General features: G+C 40.9%; 1 protein-coding gene across 2 annotated transcripts in view; it reads right to left on the reverse strand.

Annotated features, from left to right (window-relative positions):
* The window catches only part of LOC117903560, an 89072-nt gene that overhangs the window by 34203 nt on the left and 43162 nt on the right, over positions 1-11707 (reverse strand). For both annotated transcript variants that reach the window (XM_034815763.1, XM_034815762.1), the window contains exons 2-3: positions 8328-8683; positions 8179-8255 (exon numbers count right to left, since the gene is read on the reverse strand). In XM_034815763.1, the coding sequence (XP_034671654.1) occupies positions 8179-8255; positions 8328-8512 (262 nt within the window). In that variant the 5' untranslated portion in view covers positions 8513-8683. The remainder of the gene's footprint in view (positions 1-8178; positions 8256-8327; positions 8684-11707) is intronic.

An 11707-nucleotide genomic window follows, 5' to 3' on the forward strand; every position in this document is an offset into this window, starting at 1 on the left:
AGGAGGCTTCGCAGATCTAGTCGGGAGCGGGACACACGAGTCAAAAATTGTCAAGTACATTGTAAAAAATGTTTGTGCCTTCAATAACGTCAGTGCCCGAGTACAGAGCAGACCAATCAAAATCCCTAATTTAGTTATTGAGCTTCGTAAACTCGGCTTTACGAAGCAACGGACGCGTTCAGAAAGCCTACCAGCACGATCCGATACAGTAGGTCCAATATTTTCCGACTTTTCGAAAGTAGGATGATAGCAGTCTTCAGGTATAGTGAGCGGAAGTGCTCTTGTTAACAACACTACGGTCGGATCCGAGACAATGCACAGATCAGGCAATCGACCTAAGGAGTTTTTTACATGGTTGACTTGACACAGGGACAGGTCTAATAAGCCATCAATAAAATCATGTCGTGACATGGGCACAAGGTTATTAGACTCGTTAACCGAAGACCAAACAGTACCTGGCAGGTTGAAATACCCAAGAACTATTAAATGGTCTTTATTAGATAGCGAGTAAGAAACAGTTTTTAAGGCGGACAAGTGCTGCTCGTATATTAATACATCCGAAGTAGGTGGAATATACGAGCAAGTGACATAAATCTAAGGGCCGGGAAGAATCAGTCTGACACAGAGGAATTCCAGGTCTTGTGAAACCTGGACTATGAAAAGTTCCGACGTGAAGTAAGAGTCTACTGCAATCAGAACCCCTCCTCCACGTCGAGACGAACGATCATTCCTATAAATTGTGTACCGATCTGCCAAAACTTCGGAACTATTAATGTCCGGCTTTAACCAGGTTTCGGTAAACACAATAACATGGGATGAAAATGTAAAACTGTCCATAAAAAGAGTGCTCAGCTTACTACATAAGACGCGAGCATTTTGATAGGCTACATAGAGGGAAATTAGTTTTTTGGCTGCGAGGAATTGCAGTGGGAAGAGGTGGATGGAGCAAAGGAGAAAGGAGCACTGGCCTCACTACTAGGAAGAGTTATGGGGGGCCTATTTTTCTTCTTAGCCTTAAACTCTTTCATTACCAGGTGCTCGGCCAAAATTTGGAAGAGCAAATGGTCTCGAATTGAGTTGGAGATACGCTAATCTTGAAAGAAGCTGGCATAAGAGAAATTCAACTTTTCCACCTTTAAGCCATCGGTTTTTATTTGGCTTTGTATAAAAGCAGTTACATCATTAGATGTGAGGTCAGGGGCAAGCCGAGAGACAAACACTTGCCGCTTTGGTGGGACTCCCACCAGAGGTTTTGGCACCACAGATCTGGTACCTGTGACGGCAATATCCGGTGGTCCGGGACGTTTATTAACTGGTGTGATCGAAATAGATGGGATATGATGTGGCTTTGGAACGGACTCGACAGACACGGACGCTACAGTACTAACTGGCTGCATGTTCTCCGAGATGATCGATTCGGTAGCCGAAACTTGATCACCAGCAGCTGTCGTTGCCCTTGGAGTGGCAAACGGAATTAGCTGCTGCACTATCGGAGTTGACGGAGACAGTTGATCAGCAGCGAGCGGTCGAGGTACAGGCACTTGCAGATCACGAGGAGTGACTTTTTTGCGCCTAGGAGACTCATTCAGCAGTTTAAAACCGCTGAATTGAGACTCCATGGCTAGAAGCCGATCGTACTGCTTCTTAAAGCCCACGGTCAGCTCCTTAAAGCCCTTTCGCGTCTGCCTCATAAATGTGACCATGTCATTCTCGACAGACCAACATGCCTCGCAACTGTAATGCAGACCATTACGCTTTGAAATTGCGTTACCCAAGAGGCCTGAAAACCCACTACATTTTGCGTGCACTACGTTATCGCAGAGCCAGCATTGGATGTTCGGCTGGTCGTAGGTGATCTGCTTCTTGCAAGTCTTAGCGGAACACACAACCACGTAGTCCATTATTTCTATTATTTATATTAAATATATAAATAAAAAATAAATAAAAATTATTTTCTCAAAACAAATAGCAATGGGACCAGTGTGCCAACAAGCGGGATCGAGAAACAGTTAAGCGGAGAGAGGACAGAAGAACAAGTCCAGCGACAGCTAAGCAGAGAGCGTGCGCTACTGCACAGAAACTTTAGAAAGCGAGAGAGGAAGAACAGTTAACTCGAGCGAGAACTACGCAACTACAAGAGTGAGCGGCTAATAGTGAGGGCGTACTTACAAAAAGAAAGAGAAGGGACGTGTGAGGCGCTTCTTACGCGTCACAACTTTTATACCCGGCACTCAGTACTACATCTGCACCTTAGCGGTTATTTGTCAAATTGTACATTTTTTCTTCATCTGTCATCTAAATCAACAACACTACTCACGCCAACAAGTTCCTTTAGCTCGCCACCCTCCCCTAGAGCAACACACTGCAAAGTCAGTGCAGAGACGCGGCAGAGAAGCGGCAGAGGCAGAGACGTGTCAGAGGCGCAGGCCTCTGACACTGCGCGAAGCAGAGTGTGAATGAGAGAATGTGCAAAAAACAAACATAAGCTGCGGGACGGGGTGGGTTTAGCCACTGCAAATTAATTTCTTCATAGTGGCCATAATAATGATCAAATCGGATCCCAATTTGGTGATCTGATAGATATGGTCCTTCCCTACGGAATGGTGTTTTATCTTCAAAATTGTAGCTTTGGGAGGTTTTCGACCTTTTGCGGGAGCGGAAGGGGGCGGGGCTCATTTTTAAATACACTTGTAATAGTGTGACCATACAGAAGTCTGGATGCAAACTTTGGTGGCTCTAGCTTTTATGGTCTCTGTGTACTAGGCGCTCATCAGGACGGACAGACGGACAGACGGACGGACGGACAGACAGACATGGCTCTACCGACTCGTCTATTGATGCTAGAATATATATACTTTATGGGGTCGGAAACGTTTCCTTCTGTGCGTTACATACAACCGTTATTCCCCACAAATACAATATACGCTATTTACACTTCGAGTACCGGGTATAAAAAGCACAAACACACGACTAATCGACGCACAAAATAAAGAGATTAAACAAAAACAAAAACACGTCTGGTCACTACCAAAGAGAAGGAACATTACGAACATTATATACATATATGTAGATATTGTCAGCATACGGCATTCTGGAGGAAAAATTTGTTGGCTGTAGCTCGTATAGTCTCCGAGAACTCCGAGCACAAGACTATATAGACTCAGCTATTGATGCTGATCTAGAATGTATATAATTTATGGGGTTGGCACTTTTGTGAACAAATAAAATATACCTTATTTACTCTTCGAGTACCGGGTATAAACAAATATTCTCAAAACAAATAGGAATCAGATCAGTAGTTCAAAAAAGTGCTTAAAGCGGGATTGGAAAAAAATGAGCGGAGAGAGGAGAGAAGAACAGTTGCAGCGACAGTTGCACTGAAAGTCTTGAGAGCGAGAGAGGAAGAACACTTTTTTTCTAGTGATAGGCAGCAAACGCAACTACAATAGAGCGGCTAAGTGTGAGGGCGTACTTACGGAAAGAAAAAACACATAAGTGCACGACTAACCGACGCACACATGAATATGAATATATTTAAATTTTACACAAATAACTCTAGCCGACACGATTCTCCCTCAAGGAATAAACGGAATTTTGTTGTATAGCATAACTTGTTTTTAAGAATTAAAAAAAACAAATTTTGTAAGTGTTTTCACATAACTTAAATATCTTACATCTGTTTTTAATGAAATTTGTCATTCTAAAAAGCTTTTTCATTCAAGAAAGCTGTATAAAAAGCATACAAAAAGTGTACCGAAACATTTTGTTGTTTTAGCTTACTTTCTGGGAAATATTAAGCTTTACAATGCAAAGATCTTGATTTTTGTGAGGTATTTTTAAAGAAATTTCGACTTGAAAAACTTATGAAAAGTCGAACAAATTATACCCTGGGATCCTTATTTTGTTCTGTATACATACATATGTATGTACATACATACATAGCTGCATTCATTCAACGTCGTTTTGGTTTTGGTTTACGATTTGGAGGGTTGCGCGCCCAACTGCTGGAGTATTTCTTGCAATACTCGAAGAATACTTTAAAATAATACAAAAATTTAACGGAAAATACGGGGTTTTAGTATTGATCGAGCATTTTTAGCTCAGCAGTCTCTCCATAGATTTTGATGAGCAATACCTTAAACGACGCTCAATTAATGCACCTGTACATAAAAAAGTAGAGGACACAACATATATGTAATTATTCGACTTTTCGACTTAATTTTAATCAGCTTATTAGATAAACAAAGTTCCTTTCAACCAGATCAAAACACTTACGTTATTTGAAAAATCATGTCGGGTAGTGTTATTTTACAAACCCATAGCATTTTAAATGCCACCCAATAAACTATCCCATGAATAAACCCATCTCACATTTAATCACGAAAAATAGTGCTTTATATTTCCACAACGACAAAGATTTCCCCATATTCCTATTAGCATACTTAGAAATTATTAATCCAACGCATTTGACAAAAGAAATTAAGTCCAGTACAAAACTTATCGATCTAAAAAATTATGCCGATTTTAAAGAAACCATATTACAAAGTTATAAAGAGCTATTACATCCAGGAAGCGGGAAAACAATCAATTTGTTCAATGGAAACTACTATAACCCGGATTACCAAAAATTAATCCAAACCACCATGAATGAATGCCCGACACGTAATATTGCCAAAACGGAGCATGGAAATACTAAGTTAGCATTTGAAATAACACCTGAGATACAAAAAATCAGAGAACGTTATGTTATGGACTTCTATTTGACAAGCAATCAAAAATTCCTGTCTTGTATAGACATATACTCAAAGTTCGCCACTGATTCGTCGTCGTGATTGGCTAGAAGCAAAAAGAGCCATCATGAAAATCTTTAACGAAATGGGTAAACCCCAAGAAATTAAAGCATATAAAGATTCAGCTTTTATGTGCGCTGCATTGCAAGCATTACTGAATTCGGAAAATGTGAAAATAAAAACGAGAAGGGACGTGTGAGACGCTTCTTACGCGTCACAACTTTTATCCCCGGCACTCAGTACTACATCTGCACCTTAGCGGTATTTTGTCAAATTTTACATTTTTTTACATTCTTACATTCTTTTACATTCTTCATCTGTCATCTACATCTACAACATTTCTCACACCAACACGCTCCTTTAGCTCGCCCTTCTTCCCTAGACCCACACAGACTGCAGACTCGCGGCGGAGGCAGAGGCAGCGGCCGCGAACTGCGCGAAGCAGAGTGTGAATGAGAGAATGTGCAAAAAACAAATATAAGCTGCGGGACAGGGTGGGTTTAGCCACTGCAAATTAATTTCTCCATTGTGGCTATAATAATGCTCTTATCGGATCCCAATTTAATGATCTGATAGATATGGACATTCCCTACGGAATGGCGGTTTTAGTTTTGTAGATTTTTGTAGATTTGGGAGGTTTTCGCCCTTTTGCGGAGGCGGAAGTGGGCGTGGCTCATTTTTGAAATACACTGGTTTCAGTGTGAGCAAACAGCAGTCTGGAGCCAAAATTTGGTGGCTCTAGCTCTTATAGTCTCTGAGAACTAGCCGACAAACAAGACGGACAGACGGACAGACGGACAGACAGACAGACAGACATAGACTCGGCTATTGATGCTGATCAAGAATATACATACTTTATGGGGTCGGAAACGTTTCCTTCTGTGAGTTACATACATTCACTTTGTGCACAAATACAATATACCCTATTTACTCTTCGAGTACCGGGTATAAAAAGAACCTGTTGGAGGGTTGCGAGCCCCACTGCCAGAGTATTTCTGGCTTAAACCTCGAAAAATACTGAAAAAAGACTGCAATTAAAAAAATCCAGGTATGGAAAAATGCGGGTTTTACGGCCTTTTCGACTTTTCCTGATTTTTTAAAGTCAAAGTTGCTTAAATACAAAAAAACAAAACAAAAATTGCATTTCGAAGCTTAATATTTTTCAAAAGGTAAGCTTAAACCATTAAGTTGTTGGGTGCACTTAATAGATGCATTCATCAGTTTTATAGAATGGCGAAGTTTATGAGAACTAGATGTAAGAAACTTTAGTTGTGTGAAAAAAGAAGCACTGCCTCTAAAAATAACGGTTACAAAAAAATACCAGATTTTAAAAATTCTTTTAAAAAAGTTCTGCTATAGAAAAAAAATCATAGTTTTTAAAAAATGTAAGCCCTCAATCTATAAGAAAAAGTCGCTTTGGTTCGAAGCAGAAAAAGAAAGTTGGATTTTGTCGAGTAGTGTAATTGATTGGGTCTCTGAAGTATTTGGCTATCACCACGCGTCCCGATATTCTCCATTCTGTGACGAAACCGGCGCAACAGAATGCTGACCCCCACATTGAACATGAAGTCTCTGCCAAGCGTGTGCTACGATACCTGAGAGGTACAGCCACTAACCATACAGTCCTGTACTGTACAGTACAGTACAGTACTATACTGTATGGTTAGTGACACTAGGCAGAGGGTGGAATGAGAGAATGAGCAAAAAATAAACAGCGAAAGGAAGCGGGTCGCAATTTTGAAATACACTTATAACAGTTTGATTTCACATGAGTCTTCACACAAGCTTTGGTGAATCTATAGCTCTAATTAAAGCCCTAAATGTTTAAAGAAAAGTTGATTTGGTTCCTTGAGGAAAAATCGTGTCGGGTAGTGTCGGTATTTTAAGCTCTATATAAATTTTTTTTAGAATTTCTCCAAATTTTGTATCCTTAAGCTTATAGAATTTGTCGAGGTACTCAAAATATTCATTTTTTGTGAGATGACTTCATCGTTGGACTCCAATCTTTGCCGCCGAGATATTTCTTAAGGTGGGGAAACACGAAATAGTCACTAGGAACTAAATCCAGAGAAAAGGGTAGTTGAGGGAGCAATTCGTATCATTATTTTGTACCATGGAAACTGTACATGGCTGCCCTGTCGCATTGTCCCGCTAAAAAAACGTTGTTTCTTGTCAAACTGTGGACGTTTATCTTTAAAATTCTTGATTGTATTACTATTCTTAAGGTAGTCAATACGGATAATACCGCATGCATTTTAAAAAGCTGTCTATATGGTTTTATTGGCTGAAAACCCCATTTTGGTCGACTTTGGTTCAGAATTACCCTGGTTGGCCTACGTTTCCGCCACGGTTACGTTGCATTCAAATTGGTGCTAAAATGAATCGTATTGTGGCTAAACCACAGCAAAAACTCCTTCGCAATTGTGACATGATTTCGTTTGTGGTCGATTTTGAGCAAACCATCTTTCGGAAAGCTTTTTCATACGAAACTGATTATTCGAAATTAAAACCACTTAGCGATTTGGTTGCCTATAACTTCTTTCAATATCAATCTCCGATCGGCCCGGTACTCGAAGAGTAAATAGGGGACAATGTATTTGGGGTGAAACGTGGTTGTATGTAACGCACAGAAGGAAACGTTTCTGACCCCAGAAAACATATATATTCTTGATCATCATCAATAGCCGAGTCGATATAGCCATCTGTCTGTCCGTCTGTCTGTCCTTTTTGAAGAGCGCCTAGTACACAAAGACCATAAGAACTAGAGCAATCAAATGTGGCATCCAGATGGCTATCACACTGTTACTAGTGTATCTCAAAATTTCGCCACGCCCCTTCCGCCCCGCAAAGGTCGAGAATCTGCGGTATCCAAAACTTTGAAGATATCCCCACCCCAGCTTTGCCTATTTTTTGCTCAATCTCGCTTTCCAAACTCTGCTTCGTGCAGTGTGCGGATCTGGTGGAGGGGGGCAGCTAAAAGGGCGTGTTGGCGTGAGAACTTATGTAGATGCAGATATGTAGAAAAAATTTAAAATTCAAAACGTAAAATTTGGAAAAGACCACTAAGGTACATATGTACGTACTACTGAGTATAAAAGTTGTGACGAGTAAGAAGCGTCTCACACGTCCACTCGCACGGTTCAGATTACAAAAAAAAATTGTATTTGCACACGAAATTCACATTTTCTAATTTTGTATTAAAAATCCAAAAGTGACTTTGGCCCGTCAAAATTGGCAAAACCATCTTAGACTTTCTCAGTAATGAGCTGATAGATTATACTAATCGAATAAAATATTTACACATTAGAAATGCGTTTTATTGGTAAGGCCGATTACTTTATATATACCATTCTTTAACCACTCGTTCACCATTTTTGAGGGTACTTACTGATACCGCGTTGGATGAACTCCTCTTTTTTGGAGCATTCAAATGGATAAATCAGTCTGTTTGATGTGACTTGCTCGCTGAAAAAAAAAAATACAGAGCCGTGAACTATAATTATAGATTATAATCGAATACGGGCGGATATCGCTTACTATGTTTTCTCGTTGAAAAAGGCAACAACTGCAAAGGGCGGCCGACTGGTCTTGACGAATCGAATTTTCTGAGACAAGGTAACTTCGCCAGGCCACCAGATCTCTGTGTTGTGTATTTTTACCCATACCACATCGCTCTCGTTATACTGCGGCTCGTTGGGCTCCTCGTTCCGAGAAAATGGCATTTTTTTGATAATTTTTGATTTGAAGTTCTGTAAATACTTTTAAAGTGATTCTTGGTTGTATAAAAGGAGGGCGTGCGTCGCTCTTCTGCGTATCTCTTCTGTACAGTCTTCTAGTGGTAGATCTCTCTCCCACTAGCACGATTGAGTAACTGCTAAGATACTTCGTGGCACCTGCAATGTAATATAACAAACAAATTAGCAAGAGTTTATTTTAATACCCGGTACTCGAAGAGTAAATAGGGTATATTGTATTTGTGCGGAATAACGTTTGTTTGTAACGCACAGAAGGAAACGTTTCCGACCCCATAAAGTATATATATTCTTGATCAGCATCAATAGCCGAGTCGATGGATCCATGTCTGTCTGTCCGTCCGTCTTGTTGAGCGCCTGGATCTCAGAGACTATAAAAGCTAGAGCCACCAAATTTTGCATCCAGACTTCTGTATGCTCACACTGTTACAAGTGTATTTCAAAAATCTGCGGTATTCACAATTTTGAAGATACGAGAAAACTTAAAACGCCATTCCGTAGGGAAGGACCATATCTGTCAGATCATCGAATATTATGGCCAGAATGAAAAAATTAATTTGCAGTGGCTAAACCCACCCTGTCCCGCAGTTTTTTTTTGTTTTTTGCACATTTTCTCATTCACACTCTGCTTCTGCAGTGTGCGGCCTCGCCTCTGCCGTGCCCCTGCCGAGCCTTTGCAGTGTGTTGCTCTAGTGCAGGGGGGCGAGCTAAAGGAGCGTGTTGGCCTGAGAAGTCTTGTAGATGTAGATGACAGATGAAGAAAAAATGTACAATTTTATAAAAACCCGCTAAGGGTATAATAAGAAAAAGAGTGTTGGTTAATGTTTTTATACCCGGTACTCGAAGAGTAAATAGGGTATATTGTATTTGTGCGAATAACGGATGTATGTAACGCACAGAAGGAAACGTTTCCGACCACATAAAGTATATATATTCTTGATCAGCATCAATAGCCGAGTCTATGTCTGTCTCTCCGTCCGTCTTGTTGAGCGCCTGAGATTTTCCAGATGGTACACAAAAACCATAAGGTGTATGGATCCACTTTTAGCTGCAATCAGCTTTTCAGATGAAGTTTTTTAACAAGCAGAACCAAAATTCTTAAAAAAAAAAGATCTGCCATAGAAAAAAACCATAATTCATTAACAAAATATAATGCTCTATATCTATCAGAAAAAGTTGGTTTGGTTCATTAAGGAAAGAAAAATTGCTTCTGCCGAAACTCTCCAAGAACAGTGTGAAGAAAACTCGAAAGTTTTGTTGAAGCGTGGGAAGAAGCGTATGTCAAATGTTTAGACCGAATTGAACAGCGTATGGTAACGAGAAAAGTCAGATACTCAGTACACAAAAAAGTACATATAAACGAGAAGGGACGTGTGAGACGCTTCTTACGCGTCACAACTTTTATACCCGGCACTCAGTACTACATCTGCACCTACCTTAGCGGTGTTTTGTCAAATTTAACATTTTTTCTTCATCTGTCATCTACATCTACAACACTGCTCACACCAACACGCTCTTTTAGCTAGCTCCCCTCCCCTATGGACACACACTGCAGAGTCGCGGCAGAGGCAGAGGCAGCGGCAGCGGCAGAGATGTGTCAGGGGCAGAGGCCATAAACAGCGCGAAGCAGAGTGTGAATGCTGCGGGACGGGGTGGGTTTGGCCACTGAAAATTAATTTCTCCATTGTGGCTATAATAATGATCCAATCGGATCCCAATTTGGTGATCTGATAGATATGGTCATTCCCTACGGAATGGCGTTTTTAGTTTCCTGTTCAAAATCTTCAAAATTGTAGATTTGGGAGGTTTTCGCCCTTTTGCGGAGGCGGAAAGGGGCGTGGCTCATTTTTGAAATACACTGGTTTCAGTGTGAGCATACAGCAGTCTGGAGCCAAATTTCGTGGCTCTAGCTCTTATAGTCTCTGAGAACTAGCCGACAAACAGGACGGACAGACGGACAGACGGACAGACGGACGGACGGACAGACAGACATGGCTCAATCGACTCGGCTATTGATGCTGATCAAGAATATATATACTTTATGGGGTCGGAAACGTTTCCTTCTGTGCGTTACATACATTCACTTTGTGCACAAATACAATATACCCTATTTACTCTTCGAGTACCGGGTATAAAAAACAAATTTAAGCTGCGGGACGGGGTGGGTTTAGCCACGGCTGTGGCAGCGGCAGAGGAACGGCAGGGGCAGACGCCACACACTGCGCGAAGCAGAGTGTGAATGAGAGAATGTGCAAAAAACAAATATAAGCTGCGGGACGGGGTGGGTTTGGCCACTGCTAATTAATTTCTTCATTGTGGCTATAATAATGCTCCAATCGGATCCCAATTTGGTGATCTGATAGATATGGTCATTCCCTACGGAATGGCGTTTTTATCTTTTTTCTTTTATCTTCAAAATTGTAGCTTTGGGAGGTTTTCGCCATTTTGCGGGGGCGGAAGGGGGCGGGGCTGATTTTTGAAATACACTTGTAACAGTGTGAGCATATATAAGTCTGGATGCAAAATTTGGTGGCTCTAGCTTTTATAGTCTCTGAGATCCAGGCGCTCAACAAGACGGACGATAATAACGGACGGAAATAATTTAAATATTAAATTACAATGCTGTGGGAAAAATAGATATTAACGGCCTCGAATGTTTTCTTTGTTCAGTAGAAAAAATTGTGTTTGGGAAAAATATGAAAATAGTTTACCCGAAACAATCTGGTCTTTGATTAACCCTTCCTGCTCGTTCTTCAGAGAAAATGCCGCACCTAAAACGCAGAAAAGAAGACGTCGCATGGACGACCTCTTCGTAGCATTGAACAACGGATTAACGAATAACTCTTCAGGAGAATGGAAATATTTCAAGTACCGGGGCTAAGCCCCGTTTTTTCACATTCTCTCATTCACACTGCTTCTGCAGTGTGCGGCCTCTGACTCTGCCGTGACTCTGCAGTGTGCGGGGAGGGGCGCGAGCTAAAGGAGCGTGTTGGCGTGAGAAGTGTTGTAGATGTAGATGACAGATGAAGAAAAAATGTACAATTTTATAAAAACCGCTAAGGTACAGATGTAGTACTGAGTATCGGGTATAAAAGTTGTGACGCATAAGAAGCGTCTCACTCGTCCCTTCTCGTTTTTTTTTTTTTTGTCCAGTAGTGTATGCAC

Source organism: Drosophila subobscura, chromosome A, assembly GCF_008121235.1.
Source record: "Drosophila subobscura isolate 14011-0131.10 chromosome A, UCBerk_Dsub_1.0, whole genome shotgun sequence".
NCBI classification, from domain to species: domain Eukaryota; kingdom Metazoa; phylum Arthropoda; class Insecta; order Diptera; family Drosophilidae; genus Drosophila; species Drosophila subobscura.